At 38.1% G+C, this 25,261-nt stretch overlaps 2 protein-coding genes across 3 annotated transcripts in view; one reads left to right on the forward strand and one right to left on the reverse strand.

Annotated features, from left to right (window-relative positions):
• The window catches only part of nf2.L (neurofibromin 2 (merlin) L homeolog), a 34,658-nt gene extending 28,454 nt beyond the window's left edge, over nucleotides 1-6,204 (reverse strand). Inside the window, exons 1-5 of one of the 2 annotated variants that reach the window (XM_041565778.1) lie at nucleotides 5,402-6,204; nucleotides 2,147-2,272; nucleotides 1,937-2,059; nucleotides 1,738-1,821; nucleotides 671-739 (exon numbers count right to left, since the gene is read on the reverse strand). In XM_041565778.1, coding sequence (XP_041421712.1) covers nucleotides 671-739; nucleotides 1,738-1,821; nucleotides 1,937-2,059; nucleotides 2,147-2,272; nucleotides 5,402-5,515 — 516 coding nt within the window. In that variant the 5' untranslated portion in view covers nucleotides 5,516-6,204. The remainder of the gene's footprint in view (nucleotides 1-670; nucleotides 740-1,737; nucleotides 1,822-1,936; nucleotides 2,060-2,146; nucleotides 2,273-5,401) is intronic. The other variant, XM_018260487.2, reaches the window with a different exon arrangement.
• Nucleotides 6,205-12,403: 6,199 nt separating this feature from the next.
• Nucleotides 12,404-23,293, forward strand: nipsnap1.L (nipsnap homolog 1 L homeolog; the record flags this gene model as incomplete). The annotated part of the gene is given in 10 exon segments (NM_001112831.1): nucleotides 12,404-12,493; nucleotides 13,422-13,549; nucleotides 17,151-17,196; nucleotides 18,859-18,953; nucleotides 19,032-19,102; nucleotides 19,388-19,528; nucleotides 19,612-19,643; nucleotides 19,786-19,880; nucleotides 21,247-21,330; nucleotides 22,140-23,293. Coding segments are annotated over 10 exon segments (840 nt in total). The 5' UTR covers nucleotides 12,404-12,410.
• Nucleotides 23,294-25,261: the final 1,968 nt, after the last annotated feature.

Below are 25,261 nucleotides of genomic sequence, written 5' to 3' on the forward strand. Positions count from 1 at the left end.
CAAGTCCTGCAGAAGTATTGTTCAATTTAGCAAGTACTCCCATTTTAATCAACTAAGCTCTTCCTATAGCACCTACAGAAAGCATGTGCCAGGTCGTTTCTCATTATGAGTACACTTTAATAGAGGGAGCAGGTTATTTTTTTGGAATAGGGAGAGTGACAATTTAATTTTGTTTCCTAGATAAGTAAATGATTGATTGACATTTCCCATCAGGGTCTTCGTTCTTATAATAAATTACCCCTTTCAGGAGATACACAACAGTATCATCGGTAATTTTTTTTTGAGAGAGAGAACAAATGACAAATTCCTTAACTTTTGCAGACAGTAAAGCTATTCAGAGTAACTGTCCTGCAGGGGCTTCTGGACATCACAAATGGTCAAAGTTCCTTTATGGATACGTAATGGCCATTATGTCTTGGCAACAAATGGCCTACTTTAAGGGAGAAATATGTTTTCAGTCAATTGCTACGTAAAGATCCATGAATGTCAAAATGTACCAGTTATCTGCTATATACCATAACTTCATCAAGATGCATATGTTAAAATATGTTTAATAATATAACTTTCCTACTTAGGTTACAAAAAAAAAAAAGAAGCAGAAGAAATCCGCAAATCTTGATGCAAAGTTTCGAAAATGAGAATCATGCTTTTCTGAAGAAAAATAGCTTACCCTTTTCGGAAGTAACTCCTCTTCTGCCAGGAAACCACGTTTATGCACAGATGGATCATAATCACCATACTTAAAAGAATGAATGAGGAATTAATATTTGTACCATTAGTACATTTAAAGAAATATTATACAGGTATGTTAACCCTTATCCAAAAACCTCAATTACATGAAGGCCTTGTCACACAAACTCCATTTTAATCAAATAATGCTTTATTTATTTATTTTTTAATTGCATACTTTTTCTCAGTAATAATAATAATAATAATAATAATAATAATAATACAAAACAATCCTTTTGGGTTTATTTAGGGGATTATTTATCAGAGATCGAATTTTAGAGTTTTTTAAGACCTTGAATGAATGCACAACTCTAATGGTTTCTAATGGTTTTTTAATTTAATGGAAAAAACTTGAATCAGCGAGTACGGGGTTAATGACCTGAATTGATTGAATTTTCGCCGAAAAAAACTTGAATCGCTCAAGTCTCCAAGAGAAACCCTCCAAAAAAAACTTGAACATCATGAAGGCTATTAGCATCTTCAAATGGTTCAAGGGACCTCTGCTATTGACTTCTACATGACCTCAACATATTTTAGATGATGTATTTTCGGATTCAAGCTATTTACAGGGTCAGGGTATAATGAAATGAGGATTTTTTTAACCAGAAAAATCTATTTTTGACTCCAAAATAACCTCGAAACCTAGAATTTTTCATGGGAAACAACTCGAACCTTAATAAATATGCCACCTTAAGGTTTCAATTATTTCGGGTGATCCAGATTACAGATTCATCACTTATCCAGAAAACTCTAGATCCAGAGGTTTCTGGAAATAGTTTCTTATATCTGTACTTTTAGTACAATTTTACTTTTTTTGCAGATTAATAACATGAGTTTATATAGGACACATTTCCTATAAAGATGCGTGTGTTATAGACATTGAACCATTTCTGATCAGTGGCAACAGACTTACATTTTCTGGAGGAGAACAGAGGAAAGGTTGATGTAGTTAGGAGTTACTTAAACTAAATCATTAACACTTAGTATATAGGGGACCAGAAGACTCACCTTTGCTTGAACTGCATATGATGCTAAAAGCACTGAAGCTTCTGGGGGACAGTATATTTTCTCTTCTAAAATTTGCTTTTTTACCTGCTCAGAATAATAATAATAATAATATTAATAATAATGTATTAAAAAGAGAACAGAATACTAGAAAGAATGTTCCTGGAAAATGAGTGAATAAATACATATGAGACAGCAGCACCTGAAGGAAGAAGAGATGTTGGGTTATATCCTGTACTAGCTCCTCCTCAACATTTTCTGGGTAGAACTTGGCTAAAAAGTTAAAGGTGACTGGCTCTTCCTTTGGAACATCATGGTCCAGTACCTGAATAGAAAGTAATGAGGTTATTCAAATACTCAAGCAGCCATAAGAAATGAGGGACATGAAAATATAGTGTATATATTTCTTCACCTTCTTATCCATCTTTAACCATGCTATTGTGTCCTTTATGGTATACTGAAGTCCAAAGAACCAGGTTTCCCGCAAACCCAGAGTACGACATACCAAGTCAAACAAGTCCTTTCCTTTCCATTTCATCTGGCAGAAACATGAAATACTCTGTTAAGGTACAGTGTAAGCATTTACTAGGCATTCTTCTAGCTTTAGTTAGGAATTCAAACGGGCAGCACTCCGATTAAAATAAAAGCCTTTATTTCTCACATGCAGGGCAACAGCAGAGCATTCTTCTAGCTTTAAACAGAAAGAACATGTAATACACTATCTGTCAAACCATTCCGCACGCACCCCTAACAATGCATAAATTAGATTGTCCATAAGCACAATGTGAAATTTCAACTTTTCATTTGTTTGCATCATACCTGTTAAGCTGCCCTGAAAAATCACTGAATGTCAGAGGATAGATTTGGCCAGTCTGCTTTACATGTAATATAGGATGTGAACTATTAACATTCCACAATTTCAAGCATCCACCACATTATAATAAATGATTAGAATGTTAGGGTAAAACCAACATAGAGCTAATAGATACAGTAAAATGTATATTCTCTATAGGGGTCTACATCATATGGTCCTAACAAAAACCCCTACAGAAACATGTTAAAATGCACAAACAAAAAAAAAAAGGGGGGGGGTAATTCTTCCTGATTTGCTTGCTTTTTTCTTTTTTTTTTTTTTTTTGGTTTTCAAAACTTCAGTGGTCAGAACAGACAACATGGAACAGAAAAAGCACATGAAGGCAAAAAGATATTAAAATAATGTTTACTCTACTATAAAGTGACCGGAGATGGGTTTCGAATAGGATGAGGGGTGTGGATGGGGAGCATTAGCAATGTTGATATATTGAAGGTGAAAATATTAACATAAATTTCAAGAACTTTAAAAACAAACAGACACAAAAAAAAAATCAATTCCCATCCAGAAGGTAGCTCTCGGTAGAGGTGTTTAAATGTTATGATAGCTTGCCATTTAAAGATCACATCTGTCTCACTTGTTCAGGAATCAACATCCATAACTTCAATTCTCAATGGCACATCGAACACTTTGCCGACTCCTGACCTTGCTATAACTATTTTCTTTTAAGACTCCGAGCAACCAGCCTACTATTGTACAAAATTATAGAATATGTTGTGGAACTTTATAAAAGTGTTACAAATAACAGCAATGTGATTCCACTGGGAGAAATAAAAGTGCAATGACAACTTCTCATCTTTTTTATCAAAAACAAATAGTTTGAATTAATAAAAAAAGAAGAAAAAAAAAACATATTTTGCTAGTTGGAAGAGCTATGCAATTTTGTTTTTAAAGTGCAAACAAATACAAAAAGTATTGTAGAAGTGATACCTATATTGGCTAACAATAAAAATACATTGCAAGCTTTCAGAGCACCAAGGCCCTTTCATCAGGCAAAATACAAATGAAAGATGGAGAGGCACAGCACAACCCACCCTAATTCATTGTATTATCTCTACAATTGATCTCTATCTATCTGTAACTTCCTAATGTATTGCCCATGAATGCATCACTGATCTATATATGATGTGCCTCTCCATCTTTCATTTGTATTTTGCCTGACGAAGGGGCCTTGGTGCTCCAAAAGCTTGCAATGTATTTTTATTGTTAGCCAATATAGGTATCACTTCTACAATACTCTTTTTTATTTGTTTGTTTGTTTTTTTATTTGTTATTTTTGCTACTGGCTAACATGGTACCACAGTTTTTGTTTTTAAAGGGGAAATTCACCTTCAGACCAACGTCACAGTTTGAACAGCCCTTGTCAATAAAATTTAAAAATAAATATAAGTACCACAGCAGCAGTGGATACCAGATCATGAATGTTTTTCTCTGCTTCCCTCAGGCAGGAGGTCACCGACCCTGCCTGTGTGATGTGCAGGAAACCAAAGAAGGAAGTTCAGAACTGGAGTACTACTGCCTGTTTTTGGGTTGACCTCCGCTCTGTGTACCTGCACTCAGATGGAAACTGTACTGTTCAGTGCAAATACATGGAGAAGTGGAAGAGAGCTGTTCGCTTCTTTCAACATCAGAGACAAACACAGGGTGAGAACAGCGGAGCCTACACTCCGTGCATGCTTGCCCTTAGACCATACCTCCATTTGTGTGTAATTTATCCAATGTGCTAGCTGGTTGGTACTGGTATTCAAATGAGGTGGAATGGAAGAGATATGTGCACTAAATGACAAATGTCAAGCCAATGAAAATGAAAGAAAGATGAAACATAAGGCACCCCAATGATTATAATCACACACCTGTTACCCTGACTGAGCAGAAAACTGCATTGGCCTGGTGTACTTTGAGATACTGACATCAGCAAATAAGCTTTTTTTAGATCTATCATAACATTATCTTGCTATAATGCTATTTATAATGTTTTATAATGTTGCCATAACAGTATTTGCCTAATGCTTTTACATTACCTTTCTTACCCCCATGTTCCTTTATGCGGGGGCTGCCATATTTGTGCAGCAGTATTCTGTTAGTATTAGAAACTCTTGACAGGTTGAGATGGGACAGTCAGGTTTATTAACTCAAGTTACAAACAAAAGCAGGTCAGCAAGAAAGGTCAACATGACCTATTGGTAACTTTTAACGTAGATTAATATTTTGAAAATAACATTTTTAGTGCCAGTATCACTTTAAGCTAACATCACATTGCAATCTTCTTCCTTCTTTGTGCCGGGTACGCATGTGCAGTAGCAAAAAGCTGAACTTTTACAGAAAACCCGGCTTTTTTCACTCTATTGCGCATGTGTTGGCCCAGAGCCATTGAAAAGCAAGTAAGAAAATAAAGACAATTGCTCCATGGTGCCCCTTCAAGTTGGTGCAGTTTTCTGCTAACAGGAGCATTGGCCAGAGATAACGGGTAAGTGATTATGATTGGGGGGGGGGGGAATTGTGATTGGGAATTTGTGTCCCATCAAATGAAGCAATTTTACTAAGCACTGATCTCACCGTGGAATGGTTCATGGTATGAGCACAAAGGTAGAAGGCAAAATTAATTCTTCTTGCATAAACAAACTACGTCTCCGTTTATGTATTGTTAAATTATCATGCATGACAATGGTTTAGTGCTTTCAGAAATGAGTGTTCCTCCCATCAACTGGATACATAACATTTTGTAAGATACTAGGAATAGCCACTCATTGAGATAAACACTGCAGATACATGAAGGGTTAATTAGTAGCTCAGTACCTCACAGTTAAATTCCATCTCTGCGTCCATTGTAATGATTCTGACAGTGAAAGTTTTTGGCTGTTTCCTCTTCAGAGAGGTGAAGCTCATCCTTGAAGCGATAGCTCCTGCCATTTTTAAACTGGGTCTATGAAACACCAACTACTCGCCCAAGATGATAACTGAAACTGGCTGCCAATTCCGGGCCATACAGGGATCCCTTCAATAAGTAGCCTTCATTGGTCACATTACTGTGTGAGGACCAGCATCCATATTCAGAAGTCTTTGTGAGGAATGAGCAAATTTGCAGAGTTTTGGCCCCAGTCTGTCAATAGCCAAAAGTCACATCATTTCTTGTAGAAAAAAAAAAGTTCTATGTGAAGGAGTTGTAAAAGTGTCTTTAATAAACGTAGAATTATGAGGAGATATTTAAAGCAAAGGTTGCAGAGTTTGTCACAGAAGGGGAAAATGGTGGGTATCACTTAATGACAAAAAAAGTGTGTAATTAAAAGAACGTCACATTAGGGTGAGACAGCAATTCTTTGGTTAACGTATATATACTAAATCCACTTCTAATTTTCACTGAGAAAGGAGCAGGGTATATACCCCCGGGCGCTGCATCTTCTTCCAGTGGCTTAAAGCACCTTTCTGTTTATCACTACACAAACAAATGGCCCGCACCCATGCCGCCAGACTGTCCGGCTGTACGCGGGGCAGCCCCGCTTTTCATTACACAACTCGCAGTCCCCAGCTCGCTGTTTAAATGTCCCGCAACGCACTTTAAAAGTCTAGCACCACAGCTCCAGCAGGCCAGAACGAATACACCAGCGTCATAAATCTCATCTCGCGAGGTTGTGACATCACGCCTTAATGCACATACGTGCCGTGACGCGCTACGTAGCAACCTGGGTAAGAGATGCGTAAGAAAGTTATTCGGCGGTGGCATACAAACATACCTGCTGAGTAACACTGTAGTCTAGAGTTGCCAGGTTGGCCGTTATCCAGCCAAATTGGGTCACTAATGTAAAGCTCAGGCGGATTTTGAAAGTACAAACTAGCCAAGGTACGGATTTGGGCTACTTTTTGGGTTTTTGGCTGGTTTGTACTTTCGGAAACCAGCCAAAGTTTTTTCTTATCCTAATGTGCCAAGGCTGTGTCTGCCAATGCATGCTGGGTAATGTCGTTTTTGTTTAAAGGAGATGTTCACCTTCCAAACACTTTTTTTTAATTCAGCTGTTTTTAGATTGTTCCCCAGAAATAAAGACTTTTTTCAAGTACTTCCCATTATTTATTTTTTTACTGTTTTTCCAAAATCTAAGTTTAAATTTAAATGTTAGTGTCTGGTGTTTAAGTCTGACTGCTCAATAACGCAGATTCTAAACTGTTACAATTTTGCAACATTTAGTTGATACATTTCTCAGCAGCATCTCTGGAGTATTAGCAACTATTGTGTCAATTCTAACAGCTGCCTGTAATGAAATTCAGGGATTCTGCTCAGCAGGGACAAAGATAAGAAATATATCAACTAAATGTATTCATTTAGAACAGTTTACAGGGTCAGTGAGCCCCCCTCCAAGGGCTGCTTCAAAATTGGAAAAACAGTCACACATAGAAAATAGAAAGTCATTGGAAAAAGTTGTTATTTCTGGTGATCTATCTGAAAACAATTAGTTGTTTGAAGGTGAACCATCCCTTTAACAGTTTGCCAAGTTTAATATGAGATGATACCCAGCATGCAATGATACTGACTTGTGTAGAAGTTACACTCACATTTTGCTTCATGGAAAAATTAGCAAAAAAGTGAACATTTTAAAAAGGCATATTTTCACATATATTCATTTATTTTAAGACCTTTTTATTCACTGCACATGTGCTATTTTTGGGTTACTTTTTAAGTGCCTCTTGGCTAGTTTTGGGCTGTTTTTGAAAATTAGACCTGGCAACTCTGCTGTAGTCTGTGTCCTACTTTTGTAGTCTGTGTCCTACTTTTGTCAGGGAACAATAAAAGTAAAAAAAAAAACAACTTGTTTTCTTTTCGTAGTGGAGTCTCTGCTCCCAAAACAAACATACTCTATGATTTTTCAGCAGTGCTCAGCAATGCCCTTCACCACCATGGTCTGCCCCCGCAATATTGAACCAAAAGTAACATTTTTTTTACTTGTATAGTATCAGGGTACAAAAACAGAAAGAACAATTTTCTTGGCTGTGAACAATACTCACAGCCTCCTCTCTAAACTTGACCAAAAGTTTCTATGCAGACTAGGGCAAGGTGATATTAAAGGGATTGTTCACCTTTAAATGAATTTTCGTTTGGATGTAGAGAGATATATTCTGAGACAATTTGCAGTTGGTCTTCATTTTTTATTATTTGTGCTTTTTTAGTTATTTAGATTTTTATTCAGAAGATCTTCAGTTTGCAAATTACCATAGCAACCATGTACTGATTTGAATACAAGACTGGAATATCAAAAGGGGAGAGGCAGATTAGAATAATGAGTAATAAAGAGTAGCAACAACAATAGATTTTTAGCCATGCAGAGCATTTGTTTTTTTAGATGGGTCAGTGACCGTCATTTGTAATCTGGAAAAAAAAAAAGCAAATAATTCAAAAACTATAAAAAATAAAAAAAATAACGGCCAATTAAAAAACTGCTTAGAATTAGTCACTCTATTGTAAAAGTAAAATTAAAGGTGAACCACCCGTTTAAATGATCTTTTTATGGGTTTTGCACTCTTGTCTGCAAACAAGGTCCATACTTTGTATTGCAAAGGGGCAAATGTAGGGTTCATTTATGACAAGACAATAGGTGAAATTGCCTGAAAGTAATGCGTTTTAGGCTGTTTTTTAGTCCCAGTTTTTTTACAATTTAGGATTAGATATTTGAGAATTAATTTTGGAGAAGATGGCTAAAATAGATAGGGATGCACCAAATCCAGGATTTGGTTCGGGATTCCGCCTTTTTCAGCAGGATTTGGATTCATCCTAATTTGCATATGCAAATTAGGGACTGGCAAGAAATCGTGTGACTTATTGTCACAAAACAAGGAAGTAAACAATGTCTTCCCTTACCTAATTTGCATATGCAAATTAGGATTTGGTTCGGTATTCAGCCGAATCTTTCGCAAAGGATTCAGGGGTTCGACCGAATCCAAAATAGTGGATTTGGTGCATCCCTAAAAATAGACCAAGAACTAAAAGGGGTGTTCACTTTTGAGTTAACTTTTAGTATGATGTAGAGAGTGATATTCTGAGATGATATGCAGTTGGTTTTCATTTTTTATTATTTGTGGTTTTTTGAGTTATTTATCTTTTTATTCGGCAGTTCTCCAGTTGCAGTTTCAGCAATATGGTTGCTAGGTTCCAAATTGCCCTAGCAACCATGCATTAATTTGAATAAGAGATTGAAATATGAGTTGGAAAGTACATTTATGGAAAGAAGAGTAATGAAAAGCAGTAATAACAATAAATGTGCGACTTTACTTAGCATTTGTTTTTAGATGGGGTCAGGTCAGTGACCATCCCATTTGAAAGCTGGAAAGAGACAGAAAATGAAGGCAAATAATTAAAAAAAAACTACAAAACAAATAATGAAGACCAATTGAAAAGTGGCTTATAATTGACCATTCTATAACATAAGAAAAGTTATATCAAAGGGTTCCAGTGCTTTTTATGAAAACTAGGTCCTGATTTTTCACAACCAGAATTTTTCTGGTCTACGTGGTGGATGCTAGTGTTGTCCACTCACAGTTTTTTAACCATATCCACTTGAAATCACACCCATGTTACCATAAGAACTTTTAAGACCATATTCACATTAATGGTGGTAGCTAGGGTTGCCATCTTCCCGGTATTTTACGGGCCTGCTAGACCTAGACCCCAATTTTATTACTAGGGGAAATGCATAAAAATATAGGAAGGTCTGTATTTTTTTCAAGAAAAGGTGGCAACCCTAGTGGTAGCACACCAAAAAACCCAACGGTTGGTGCTCACTGCAGGGATATCACTCATCACTTTCATGTGAAAAATGTAAATCATATTAAAACATACCCTTAAATCCATATGCCTCCTCCTCCCCTGTGGCTAACACAGCACCCCCCAGCACATAAGTAAACACCTTAGGGGCCCCTAACAACAATTTCCAAAAGCTAAGAAACCCCCAGAATAAACCCTACCAGGCTCACGTCCCACAGGTAGCGTAGGGCATTCAGAGTAGGACACACTACTTTAAAAGATTGCCCCCACCAGAACTGGGTTGCCTGCCTCATCTGGTGTGGGTTGCCATCTTGCATAACACACATGCGCATAATAAGTGAGTCTCACATGCTGATGTCATGCACATAATGAGGTAGTTGCCACACTCGCTCATCATGCACATGCGAGTGCCCCAACATGGCCTCCTGCACCGGGAGCTCCCTCCTGGTATGAGCAGCCTAGCGCTGGTAGGGGCAATTTTTTTGTTAAAATGACTATTGTAATCCCCAAACCTATGGTGGGGTTAAAAAAAAAGTTCCATCAGAGCCTCAGTCTCAGCTGGGCTCTCCATTTATGTGTGGAGGTGTGGTAGAACTATACATTTCAGCTGCACAAACAGGATTTATTATGGCAATACGAAATGTCTATTTAGCAAAAAAAATAAAGTACTAATGTAGTACCAATGATTGCGTTGAGATAAAGTGTCACAGCAACATACGACTGTAGATTATATCACACCTGACACTTGGCAGGATCTTCACTCTGTAACACTTAGTGGACCTGTATCCCCTCCAGTGGAACCTTCTTGGAATCCTCTAATTCCCTTTGCACCCAGCAGTAAAACATTTTGTCCTCACAATGGTGCTATATAACAGCACCAAATACATCACGATTCTGATTCTTTTCAGAGAATTCCCCAGGTGCAATGGCTGCTGATAGACAACAAGCAATACATTTCCTAATATTTACTATCAATTTAAAGGCTACAGTTATTTGCAACTATATACAACCTCTTCATGGGCATCTCTCTTGGAAGCACCCAGGCACATAAAAAATCTCCCCAGCTGCAGGGCAGAGCTGGGGGTTGAGGGTTATCATACCTCCCCCAACTATGCCGATTTTGACAGCTCAGCCCACATTGCTACTGAAATGTCCTGGGTTTCTGTTTGATCTCCTGCACTGATGCCAGAAAAAAATAGAATGTTTCTGAAATGTAATTAAATATGAGGCTTTGTGGCAGGGAGCCCAAAACACTAATAATCTGCACTTAGATACAATTGTTAACAATTTAATAAGCAAATATACAATTGTAACTATTTAAGATAAGCAGGTCTCTTGGGAGAACTGATACTTACAGCTTCGCTCCACCTTTATTAGCAAAACTGTAATAACACATAAAAGATGGCCCTAAAACCACCAGAAATGAGTTCAAAGATTCCATAACCTGAGAAATTTTGCAAAATGGACATGGGATTTGGGGGGAGTAGTCAAAATGGGCGTGGTCAAAAACATTTCACCCAGCTACGTGAGGCAGAACTTTTTGTCCCTCTTTCTGATTTTCAGATGTGGGGAGCTATGGGTTATGAGGCACATTTTAGCTTGACATGGCATGCGCAGTCATACATGTGGCATCACGTCTGCTAGCTGGGGGCGCATATAGGTCCGGTGCTTACGGTGGCACTCAAACTAAATACAACACTGCTGGCTGTAACAAAAAAAATGTAGGCACTTAGCATTGTACACACACGGTTCAGTAGTGCACTTGTTGCTTTTAGCAGTGTAAACACGACAACTGGACTAGAATGAGGTACCAGACCTCCCATATCCTTTAAAAGCAGAGATCAAGGCAGACCCATCCAGCAGTCCCACTGGCAATGGGGGCATTTAAGTGGCAAAGTCACACAGGTCCATTGCTTGACTCCTACGTAAGGTCACTGGAGCTTTCTTATTCTAAATGCATACCACAGATTTTTAAACTAATGTCACTGAAGGAATACATTTCCCATAAATCCCTAGTAGCAGTCAGGATATGTTGAATATGTAGTTTAGTGGTTGGTCTGTTGAGTGCCTAAAATACCTGTTTTTGAAATACAATACAGGTATGGGACCTGTTATCTAGAATGCTTGGGACCTTGGGTTTTCCAGATAACGGGTCTTTGAGTAATTTGGATCTTTATAGCTTAAGTTTACTAGAAAATCATGTAAATATTAATTAAACCCAATAGGCTGGTTTTGCTTCCAAAAAGGACAAATTATATCTTCGTTTGGATCCAGTACAAGGTACTGTTTTATTATTACAGAGAAAACCTTAATTTATCATTGCTGTATCAAAAATGACAAAGTCTTTATATAATCCTAATCTCTCAATTGTACCCTAATTTTTTAGTTTGTAAACTCTAATCTCTAGGTCCTTCTAACCCTATTGTACTCTGTAATCCTTGTTTGTTATCCACCATTTATTTCCTGTTTGCTATAACTGCAGTAAAGCACTGCGTATCTTGACAGCGCTATATAAATAAATGATGATGATGATGATGAAATAGGAAATGTTTTTTAAAAATTTGGATTATGTGGATAAAATGGGAGAAGGCCATTCTGTAATTCAGAGCTTTCTGGATAACAGGTTTCCAGGTAATGGATCTCATACCTGTATATGTAGGTAACAGACTGTAAAAATCAATAACTGTTTGGTATTGATCAGATGCTGGAGACAATGTGCTAGGTAACAAGGATCCAAAGGTGGGCAGAACTGTGTCATATCTGTGTAGTTATCGTATCATAGATGTGTAGTTATAGGAAGCCACTCATATTGTAATTTAAAAGTTCAGTTCTGACCACTGCACTGTTTGCAAGGAGTTTGTATGTTTTACCTGTGACTGATGTGCTCTAGTTTCTACCAAAACCATACAGGCAGTTTAATTGGCTCCTGATGAAACTGACATCAAAAGCATGTAGGCCCTAAGCTCGTATCAGGCTCCGCCTAGCCTCTCCCCCTCCCCCTGCTGGCTCAGTGCAGCAGCAGCTCATTTTGGCTTCCTGTATTCACAGATAGAAAACATGCTGACTCGAGTGACCCGGATTTCTCCTTTGCTCCAAAGCTCTGGGCCCAGCTCGGGATACTTGCCACTGCTGTTATGTAGGTAAGGTGCTGTGTGTGTCTCAGCTTCCTCTTGGCTTTGTGGTTTAATGTAAAATGGTTGTTAGTCTATACTAATCACCTGTCAAGGAGAAAGCAGCCCATTAGCCTTGCAGTGGAGCAACAGCACCACCAAAATGTACTCGTCAGGGAGACTGCAGCAGCTCTCTTCTTGTGTGTATTATATTAAGTGAATGTAAGAAGTAGTAGTTATGTACCAACGTTAACTGAATGCAAGCGCTATGTACTGTTGCACTTCTGTAGTATAATGTAAGACTAGGTAGAGGAGCTTTGATTTATTTGCTGTTTTTTTTTATTTCAGGCTACATGGTGTTACCAATGTACAGGTTTTAACATTATCGCTAGAACCAGCAAAGTATTTACTCGCTGCAAAAAAATGGTACATACTGGGCAAGTCTGGTGCATGTTGAGCAATTCTGAAAGTTAGGGAATATACAAAGCTACCAGAATTCTATGGTGTTTTACAAGCCATGTGAAAAGCTCTGGGAATAGGTTTTTTTTTTTTGCATTTTACATTGTAGTTCGTGTTACCTGCCCCCTGTTGTAATAGGTTCCCAGTGCCTGTTGTCAGAGAAGATGATGTATAAAGGTCATGTTTGTTTTGGGCGCAGTGAGTGGAAATCTCTGCACGTAATCTTCACAGCATGATAATGCATTTTGGGTTGAATCTGTGTAAACCCACTTACTTTGTTTCCACATGCTATTGACTCATAATTTATATAATATATACATAATATATTAAAGAAACAGGATCAAAGTAATCATTGTGTTTATAAACATAATACAGTTAAATTTTTGCAATAAATCTTGACATTTTTCAACTGGGGATTTGTCAGTAAGATATGCAGTAGAGCTGTGCCACACACTGATTGTACATTTTTTTTTTTTCCAATTCCTCTCTTCGAATTTAGATATGGCTCCGATTCCAGGGATAGCAGTTGGCTTCGCTCTCTCTTTGTGCGAAAGGTAGATCCTCGCAAAGATGCACATTCCACTTTATTGTCCAAGAAGGAGACAAGTGGTCTCTACAAGATACAGTGTGGGTATCTAATAAAAACCATGGTTGTGCTGAAGGAATATAATAGACATTCTCTCTGAATCTCTTTGTAGAAATAGGTACATGAGTAAGAGCTGGTGAAAAGGGACCAGAACGAATTTAAGCCTAAAATAAAACTTGATGAAACCAGTTAGGACCGCTTCAACTCACCACCACTTAGCTGCTCCCCTGTATTGCCGGGTGCTCAGTCCTCCGCGTCCCCACTGCCAACAGTAAATACTCGAACAGAAGGACGGCACTCCGGTAAAGAACAGGATTTTATTGCTGGGTACTGTAGAAAAACATAGGCCTTACGCGTTTCGGGAACACCTTCCCTTAATCATAGGCTTGAATAAAATAAAATAAAACTTGATCCAGTATGAAAATGTATTTTATAATGTTCAAAATGCTAAAATGAAATAGTTCTAAGATCAATGACGCACACTGCTATTTGTGGTTCAGCATTTTGTTGCGACTACTAAACACCAGAATATACCCTCGCGTAGACAATAGTGACAATTGTCTCTGCTAAAACACTAAAAGCATTTGCATGTATATTTGTGTGAAACGGTGGATACTTCTCCTGCCTGGAGAGAAATGCAGGTGGAGAGAAGCCATGGCACAGCCCAGTGTGCCAGTAGCCTTAGATTTATGACACAAGGATGATTTTGGGATGTTTGGTGCTTCCGAAATTTTGTTGCTCAGGACGCAATAATATAGCAACCTTTATTGCCTCCTCTGAGCCAGATGACTGTTGCACAAGCCCTTTCTTTGATACTGACATACAGTGCACGTTACATTTTGGATTCTTGTTTTGAAGAGCATGTTGTAACAATCTTATTTAATTGCTGTGTTTCCACGCCATTGCCAGCTGTGCAGGCATGAACCAGCATATGGAAAATATTTTTCTGTTGCATAAGTTAGAAAACAAATACATCCATCAAATTCAGTGTTTGTAGAGCCATCTGTGAATTAAACTGGAACCAGAACAATATCCCCAAGCAATGCAGTTACCACTATAACCTTACTGGGGGCAAAATTCTTCATGACAGCAACTTAAAGGGGGTGTTCACCTTCCAAATACTTTTTTCAGTTCAGTTGTTTTCAGATTGTTCGGCAATGCGTTTTCAATAGTCGCCCAAAGTTGCCTCAGTGAGGCAACTTCGGGCGACTATAGAAAACGCATCGCCACGTGTGCATTAGCGCAGGGACTTTTCTTTGTAGCCTATAGGGAAAAACGCTGAGGCAGTTCGGGGAGATAGTCGCTCAAAAGACTAGGCAATTAGTCGCCAGGCAACAAAATCTCCCCGAATCTCCTCGTGTGGACTAGCCCTTAGTTGATATATTTCTTAGCAGCATCTCTGGATTATTCACAACAGCTGCCTAATGTAAGTCAGCGATTCTGCTCAGTAGGGACAAACATAAGAAATGTATCAACTAAATGTATCGATTTAGAACAGTTTACAGGTTAAGCGACCCACCCCCCAGAGCTGCTTTAGAAGGTGAAAAATTACACTTTACACTTCAATATTAGAAAAATGGTAACACATAGAAAATAGAAAGTAATTGGAAAAAGTTATTTCTGGTGATCTATCTGAAAACAACTAGTTGTTTGAAGGTGAACAACCCCTTTAAGCAGATTGCTTACTCCTTTTAGTCATCACTAACATTATTTAAAGGGCACCTATCATTATGAAATTGTTTCCCCCAGAGGTGAGCTCTAATAGGGGTTTCACTCTGGGTGGGGAAAAAACAGAAAATGCTTGTGAATGCTAGGATGCAGCACTGGGGGAGCTCCCAGTTCTGTTGGCCATGTTGGAACTCTAAGCATGCGAATTATGTGTAGTGTCCCAGCTCGCTTATTATACACATGCTTGTGATATAAGATCGGGAGAGGAATCACCTGATCTTATATCACACACATGCATCTTGGTATGGGAAGCACAGTGCTTTTCTACAAGCATTTTGCAGTGTGCAGTTCAGCTTTGGATGATTTTATATGCTCCGTTGATCACAAAAGTAAAATATATTTATGATGATTCACCTAGGGAAATCCCTCTGGGTGAGTTATTTTTATGATGTTCTACTGAACTGAAGGCCAGATGTCATCCTCCATTACAATTTTTCTGCCAGTGACCATTATAGACTTGTCTGTGGGACATTGTCTAACAATATAGTCACTATCTTGTTGAATGATGGATAATCTATGTTCTACCAAGTTAAATATTGCACAGTAGGTATAAAATACAATTTTCTTTATTTTTCATTATAAAATAATAATAGCCTGTTGCTTTTTAGATAACTCAGTGTTTCTGCAAGGCAGGACCAGGCGGGCCTGGTTGGGTGCAGGTCCTATAGCATCGGGTTAGGGTTGAAAGTTTATAAAAAACGATAAGGACCGCTTCAACTCACCACCACTTAGCTGTTCCTCTGTAGTGCCGGGTGCTCAGTCCGCAGTGTCCCCACTGCCAACAGTAATATACAAACAGGAGGACGGCACTCCGGTAAAAAACAGATTTTTATTGTAGAGTACTGCAAGGGTACATAGGCCTTACGCGTTTCGGGAACACCTTCCCTTAATCATTGCCTATGATTAAGGGAAGGTGTTCCCGAAACGCGTAAGGCCTATGTACCCTTGCAGAACTCTACAATAAAAACCTGTTTTTTACCGGAGTGCCGTCCTCCTGTTCGTATATTATTGAAAATTTATAGACCCACACACCATTGACAGGGACATTAATATTTCTGCTAGAGAGGACCAAAGATAAGAAATGTATCAACTAAATGTATTACTAAATGTAAATGACCTTGCACTGTCAGTGAAAATATATAGTAAACTGCCTTATAGAAGAGTAGATAATGCATTTTCAGTAAAAATGGAAATGTTGGAGAGAATGTAAATTGAACTATGCATAAGCAGCAGTGTTCACTGGACTTTGTAGTTATCCGCTAACCAGAAAGTTGCTAATTTTCTGCAGATTATTAATGGAACATTGGGAATTAAAGGAACAGTAACACCAAAACATTTAAGTGTATTAAAGTAATTAAAATATTATGTACTGTTGCTCTATACTGGTAAAAATTGTGTATTTGCTTTAGACACCATAGTTCAGTATGGCAGCAGTTATTCAAACTGAAATAGGGCTATATGGCACATAGCCGATAACACACAATTTCTGCAGAATACAATGGTGCTTATCTGTTATCTGTGTCTTTTTTGAATGGCTGCCCCCCATGGCTACTCAACAGCTTCTTTAATTCTTTTAATTGAACTATAGCAGAGTCTCTGAAGCAAACACACAACTTTTACCAATGTGGGGCAACATTGTCTTTGATACACCTTCTTTTTTGGTGTTACTGTTCCTTTAAAGCACATGATTATGCAATGAAGTGGTAATTCACATATAACATGTAAACACTGTAGCACAGCCTGACAGGAATTATTATATTAATGCAGCATTGCATACTCTTTGTACCTCTGTTGTTGTTATTATTATTTTTAATTAACAGTTTTATTGTTACTATTGCTGTGCTGTACTGCTGTGATGTTTTTTCTGGTATTTTTCTATGGATGTTATTTAAATGTAATCATGTCTCTTTTCAGTTCACAATGTAAAGCCTGAATGCCTGGAAGAATATAATAAACTGACGTGAGTATCCCCATTTTCTCTTCTGCTATATTGTCCTCGAAGAATGAACAACTGATTGGTTTTTGCATGCACTTTCATTCTGCAAAAGAATTACAAAAATTTCTGAATTAGTTTGATACATTTCATTTATTGCTTAAGATCACCATGACAGTATATTTCACCCTCCAATACATTCCATCATGAGAACAAGTATGTAACCAGCGACAATGACGAGCCTTCCTCTTACTATTCTCTTTTTTTTTTTTTTTTATATAAACTAAAACATAGCTTTACTATTACCAGCTAACCCCTTGTTTGTGACAAGTATTGCACAACCCCCTTTAATTTACAAAAAAAAGATACCCTCTAATATATGTGATTTCTTTATAACATGTATGTCTAGTTTCAGCAAATACTTTATACCCATGTTCAGCAATGCAAGATTTCACAGAAAAACATCCAAATTCTTCACGAAAAAATCAACAGTTTATAGATAAACTATATCACTCTAACTAATTGAAAGCCTACCTAAAAAAGACAAATATTTTTTTTATTTTAATGGCGAGCTTTCATTTCTTTAAGGGGAACTCTTGAAATTCAAAATTAAACATATGAAAATATGGAGTTTTCCTCGTATAATAAGTTTAAAAATTCGGCACAGTTTCTGAAATAATCAAGTTATTCCAAGTTATTCCCCATAAAAACTGCATGTAGAGAGATATTGCTGAGAGTGGGGATAATGAACAACTTGATTTTATGAAAAGTACAAAATGTTTGATTATTTTCAGAAATAACAATATTTCCATGGGATTAAGCTTTGCCCTAAGTGTGTTGTTGCTAGTGTTCAGTTTTAGAGCTGTATTTGTTTCTAATAGAGGACATTCTTATGAAACTGTAAGTAAGAAATGCAATAGAAGAGATGTTCTTCTACAAAACAAGAAGCTTTTCCACAATCACCTTTAGGGTAATTACTCACGGGGAGCTACTCAGTGGGCATACTTCAAGATGTTGAGAATTGCCCCTCTATTCATTCTGATGGTAAAAGATTTGATTCTTCTAGTACACTCAACAGACATGAGAATATCACTTGGAAATTCCCACTGCCTCATTTTTGAGCGAGAATTACTTAGCCTGTGCTTTTACTGGCAAGGTTCATATGATTACCATCAATGTCAATGGAGGGGCAATTCCAAACATTTTGCAGCCCATCAAACTGTAAATCATGTAGGGGCAAAACTCTGGGAATCTCTCATGAGCCACTGTTATGTAATGCTTTAAGAGGCCCATTTATCAAAGGTCGAATGTCAAAGTCATGTGAGTTTTTCTCCTGAAAAAAACTCGAATCTCCAAATGGCTCAACATGAACTCTGCAGGTTTTAGGTGGCGAATATTCTAATTAGGACTGTTTCCATGGTTGAGGTATGATAAATCTCACATTCGAATTTGAATTCAAATTGGTGGATTAAAATTCAAATGTGTGAATTTTTAAACTCAAAAATTCGAACTCAGATTGACTATTCAACCCTTGATTAATCACACTTACAGATGTTAAGGCATTAAAACTGGATTGTAAACAAAATATTTGTATTTAGTTATTTGCCAAGAGTAGTATTTTCTGATGCTTTTTGTCAACTCTGTTCCTTGTGAATAAAGAGTAAGCTTTGTGTGTCTACATATCTACAGAGAGGAAGTACTGCCCAAGCTACATCATGACCCAGATTACCATTGTGACCTAGTGGGCAATTGGAACACATGGTACGGGGAACAGGACCAGGCAGGTAAGCCTTTGTTTGGTCATTATTGATCTGATGTTTGGTGCTCTGTGTGTGTGTGTTAAAATGCATGTGTCTTTTCAGTTCATTTATGGCGATTCTCCGGGGGTTACCCAGCATTAATGGATTGTATGAATAAGCTGCGCAATAATAAGGTAATGAATCAGGAGGTCATACGATGAATCGCATCTGCTCATGTGATTCAACTTGGTCATTTAGATATGTACCATTGCTTTTTAAGATATTATTCACCTCATACATTATTCAGTTCTCAGTCGTATCACCTTGTTCAGCTTTTATTCCTTATATTTAGCCCCTGCCTCTGTCTCTCTTCTTCTGCCTTTTCTTCTAGATGTGTGAAGTTGTTGACTACATTTCTTCAAAGCCCTTGTACTTACTGTACAAAATAGTCCAAACAATGTAACTTTTTGCCCCTGCAGGAATATCTGGCTTTCCGAGAGGAGAGAAGCCGAATGCTGCTCTCCCGCAGAAACCAGCTGCTCCTTGAGTTCAGTTTCTGGAATGAGCCTGTGCCACGAAAGGGACCCAACATCTATGAGCTACGTACCTACAGATTGAAGGTCAGATATCTCAGGGAGTAGGATCATTTAAGATTTTTTTTTTTATAGTTTTTGTAACAAATTTTGTTTGTTTTATCTCACAGCCAGGAACAATGATTGAATGGGGAAATAACTGGTAAGATGAAAAACCAAACTATATTATCTACATGCAAACTGAATGCATGCCTTGCCTTTTCTGCCATTCATTTGTGTTTTCTCACACTTTATTCTTCTTTCCAACACTCTTACCTTGCATTTAAAAATCTCTGTTGCCTCAGGGCTCGTGCAATTAAGCATCGTCAGGAGAATCAGGAAGCTATAGGAGGATTCTTCTCTCAAATAGGGGAGTTGTATGTGGTCCATCATTTGTGGGGTGAGTCATGCAACATAGCGCAAACCAGCACTTTTTCCTCAGGCAAGATTGCTACAGCAGTTAAATGTGGTGCACCATCTGCAGGCAATGTTACCTCTCTAGGTTGTATAAGAAGTAAAGTAGCACACAACATTTTGGAGCACACAAAATATTTTGCATTTATGCACATAAAGTGAGTAATTTGCATATCCATCTGCTATTGAGTTTTTAAAACGTGCTGAAAAAACATGAATATCTGTTCAATGTGCTACAGAATTGCTGCTGAGAAATGTCTGGTACAAGATTTGCCAATCATTCGCAATGATTAGTAAATCAAATTAAGTTAATAGTCTCTGTCCAATACAGGGCCACATCAATAATCATAGGGCCCATACTACTAAGGGGGCCCACTAGTCACCTAAGCCCTCTTGGATGTGGGCCCTGCCAACAACAGAAAGGGGCCCCAATGAAGGCAAAGCCCCTTGCATGCACAGCCATGGTGCTAATCCATCCAAAACACTAAACCCTAAAACACTAAAAGTGAGAGTTTTTTTTTACAGAAACATATCAATATATGGCTTCATGGTTCGTGAAAAAAACATAAAGCACTTATTAATCATCACTGAAAGACTATTATTTTCTCTAGATAATAACATGCAAGTTACTTTAAGTGATATCCTAAATGCGAATTTAGAACCTAGAACCTAGAAATCTGAGGCTTGACTTTCATTGTTATTTGTATTCCTTATCTTTTTATTTAGGCCCAGATCTTTATGAAACTAGCAACTGATGACATTTTATGTCTCAAACTCATACTGTAAATATTTGGCTTTTCTTTAATGGAATGTGCTAAGCACCAAATTAATTAGCCAAAACAATGTATTAGAAAACATCATAGTGAAGTGGTTGTCTCTCTTGTTGTGAGTGGTTTCTTTTTTTCTTATAGTGGCACATGGTACACTTGTGTCTCCATTTTTCCAGCAAAGTAGTGACAATAATTGTATTGCCATGGATGCGTTTCCATTGAATACTATGACTTGTTCACAAACCATGATATTTGTTGCATTCCCTTCTGCTGTCATATTCAACTCTGTTGTGCTTTTGAATGGAACAGTGACATGCAAATATGTTTGCACTTAACTGCTAGACTTACTATGTTTCATTATCTTTGCTTTTTATATTGAAAAACAAGTAAATGCAATATTTTATATATGTATATTATAGTAATGTGTTTGCTTGTGAATATTGGCTAATTAGCCTTGTTTACGGAATCTCAAAATGTAAGGTACAAAAACAAGTTTGATTATTTACAATATTGTTGAAAATACTGTAATGTGTCAGTGGCCTAAGCCTAGCAAATAAAGTAAGTTCTCTTCCTGTGTATTAGCTTACAAAGATCTTCAGTCCAGAGAGGAGACACGTAAATCTGCTTGGACCAAACGAGGGTGGGATGAGAATGTATACTATACAGGTAAAGTACCACATGGCACACTGTTCTTTAGATGGATTCTATGGAAAAATATGCATGATATTTTAGAAATCATATTTGAGAAAAAATAATCGTAGTCTATTTTTCTGTGCTTAAAAACTGATATCGCTGACTGATGCACAAAAGCAGAATATGTATTTAATACTGAAAAAGGTTTTTTTTTTTTTTACCCTAATGTACATTGTGGGGAGGGAGAGGGGGGCAATGCCTGGAGCTGGGGGGGGCTTATGGTAGGGGGGTTGAGTTCTCTTGAATATTTCTTGGAAAAGCATAATATCATGGGCTATTGTGGTACTACAATCTAAATAAGTATAGATACTAGTATGTGTAGTTTATGTAAGTGTATAAAGGGATTGGTGTGAGTGTGATGGACATGGGTCCTTTTCCAACCTAATTTAAATATGCAACCATGTTACTGTATAGTAAAGAGCATCTAACCTTGAGGATTGTACCTATCCAAGAGTCATTCCCTGGGATAAAAAGTCTGTGCCTAAGGTCAGAGTGAATTTGGCACAGCTATGAAATTAACTAATTTTGTGATGGTGAAATTTACAATACATTTCGTGAAATGTGTTTATCACTGTATTAAAAAGATGTTACAACTTCATGTATGTGTCACCATGTTCTAAAAGGTCAATTTTCTACAACTGCATATTCTACAAGCTCTATTTATGGGGATGATGGCTCTCAGAGATACTGGAAATGGTAGTTCAAAAACTGTAATTATTAAATATCCTGTCTATGATTATCTTCTGAAATATCTAATGTTATGTTTTGGTTTTTTTTTCCAGTTCCACTTGTCAGGAATATGGAGTCACGTATCATGATCCCGCTTAAGATCTCTCCCCTGCAGTGATGCTCATTATCAAGTTTTCCAGATTTTTCTGAAGAACTATGTTCTAGATTGAGTAATGTGAATAAATTCTGCTCTGATTCTTCTAAATAGTATATATGAAACAGAAGAAGGGGCAGGTCTTGCACCCAATTACTTGACCAAATCATGTTGAAATGCAGTGACTAAGATGGGAAGGTGCAGCATTTTCATGAAGCCATTAGCATCTGCTTGTTATTACTTTTCTGATTAATAACTTTACCTCAGAACAGGTGTTACGTTTTTTGTGCTGTCAATATTCGACATTAGTTCTTTAAACAAGTAGCCTGGAAGGCCAGGTCAAAGCAACCTGTATACCTTTGCGTATTCTCCCTGCATTTGTTTTTGACATTTTACATTCCCTTTGCTTTTCACCACAATGCTACTGTAGTTTTAGCACAAGTCTCAGTCGTACAGTGTTTAAAAAAAAATGGCCCACTCCCCAGTCACATTTTATGTTGCCCCCCCTGCTCTTTAGTTGGCCTGACAAAGTTAGTGCAACAGGATTGGCAGTCACCATGTCTGGCTGCATCACATCTGTGTGCTGGCTCCCTAGCATTGATCACCGAGCAGGAGCATGTGCACTGTAAGCTGATCCTGTGGCATGGCCAGACATGGAAGCCGCTAACTCTGCTGTGCTACTGTGCTATGTCGAGCAAGGTACAGGGAAGGAGGGGTTCTTTGCGGGGGTGGGGGCATTTTTAAAAAAGGGCTGATGAAGGCTTTTATTTTACTTTACCAAATAATTATGTTAGCCAGATGTAAGGGTCAGTTGCTTTCATTCCTTTCATTTTCAGGTGCCATGCTCAGGGAACACTATAAAACTTGCCGTCACAAACCAGTTGTCTCTGGCTTTGTAATTTAATGTCAGTGAAGAAATCATCTTTAATATGTGCTGTAAGAGTCCAAGCATTTCCAATGTTAGAAAAAAATCCTAGTACACTTTAACAACAGTAATGCTCTTTTATTTGTCCTATTGCAATGTTAAGTTTGCTGCTACTTACAACGTTTGGTGATGTTAAATAAATTGATTTATTTCAAGGTTTAAAACTGTTGGGTAGTACTTTCCATGGTACAACATTGGCATGACTGTACATCATTGCCAATATCTCATGTTGAAAGAGGTTGTTCACCTTTAACTAAACTTTTAGTATGATGCAGAGAGTGATATTTTGAGACAATTTGCAATTGATTTTCATTTTTTATGTGTGTTTTTTATTTTTTATGTGTGTTTTTTAAGTTATTTAGCTTTTTATGCAGCAGCTCGCCAGTTTGCAATTTCAGCAATCTGGTAGCTAGGGTCCAAATTACCCTAGCAACAATGCACTGATTTGAATAAGAGACTGGAATATGAATAGGAGCAGACACGTTTCAGGGACTGCTGCCGCCCTCCCCTCTTGCTCCGCTCTTCTAATTTCCAGCGTCGGAGCTGGTGGAGGAGGGGCCACATCACTAGTGCAGCTAGCGATATTGCGCTTGCTGCACTAGAAGAGCCGAATTTCCATTTTAAAAATTGGAAATTTGTCTCTTAAATTTACCAGAGATGGCTTTTTGCCACCCTTGGTAACTGGCCGCTCTGTGCTGCCTGAGGCAAGATTCTCACCTTGACTCATGGCGGGAGCTGCCCTGAATAGGAGAGGACATGCATAGAAAGATGAGTTATGAAAAGTAGCAATAACAAAAATATTTGTTTTTTTAGATGACAAAAAATACATAAGGAAGAACAACTTTAGCAACTTTGCTATACTTTCATCATTTTCTTTATTAATAGCATTGGCATCAAGCACAATTTCTACCAGTTTTGCCTGTAAAGTATTGGTCAGGTGTCAACCCTAGTTATTGCCTGCTTTCCTTCACATGCATTTTTGAGAAATACAAGATTTAGGCATTTTAGCAGATACAATTCTCACTATTGCAGGGTATTTTCTGGATTTTGTAGCCGCAATCACAAGGTGACAAATAGCACCATATGTCAATGCCCTAAATTGTAATTACTCTGATCCTAGTTTTCAGATAAGTTTAATCTTTCGTTGGCTGGTACAAGTAAGATTTTGAAATAATAGGAGCAGAGCCTCTTGGGTTTCCACCAGGGTAGCGACTAGTTCCTATCCTCTGGAACGGGCCGTCCCTCTAGTGCAGTGCTGTCCAACTTCTATGGTACCGCGGGCCGGAATTTTTCTAATCTACATGGTGGAGGGCCGATAAAGGAAGCCAGTGTTAGCCACTCCCTGTTTTAGACCACACCCACTTTAAACCACACCTATGTTACTGCAAGACCATGTCCATATTAATAGCACACCAAATAACCAAATGGTTGGTGCTCACTGCAGGGATCAGGGCCGGAACAAGGGGTAGGCAGAGTAGGCAGCTGTCTAGGGCTCCATCATTGAGGGGCGCACTTTTAAGGGGATTTCTTTTTTTTTTTTTAAACTTTTTGTTTTTTTCAAGCGTTTAACAATTTGTTTCAGTAATCATGGTCACCCAGTTGGGTGGAATCCATCTCCTTCCCCTTCTCCCCCTTGCCGGCAAGTAATAGCTCTTTCTGTGTGGTGCACCGCGACGTGTGTCTATGACTTCACTGATATGTTGTATGGCAGAGAGCTGGCGGGCTGCTTGGTGTGGCTCGCTCTCGCTGCTCTCGGCCTTGCACAGTTGCACTGAACTGAAGACATTCTTTCTATTACTGTAAAGTGTGAAACTTCCTGCTGGCACAGCCAGGTACAAATTTGGGGGCCATATGTTTGCTGTTGCTGCTGGGCTGGGTGCTGGCACAGGTACATAAATACTTGGGGGCAATATGATGTGATCAGATTTATTTTTGGCTGCTGCTGGCACAGGTAAGGATTGGGGGCAATATGATGGCTGCAGAGCTTGCTGGTACAGGTACAGGGGGCAGTAATATAAATGAAAAAGTGTTGTACATTTTCTTGCTCTCTTTATTTAAAAACCATCATGGTAAGGAGGGAAATGGTAATGCAGGACAGGGGCCACTGATTGAAGCTCTTGCCTAGGGTGCCAAACTGCCTTGTGCCTGCCCTGGCA

This window comes from Xenopus laevis, chromosome 1L, assembly GCF_017654675.1.
Source record: "Xenopus laevis strain J_2021 chromosome 1L, Xenopus_laevis_v10.1, whole genome shotgun sequence".
NCBI classification, from domain to species: Eukaryota; Metazoa; Chordata; class Amphibia; order Anura; family Pipidae; genus Xenopus; species Xenopus laevis.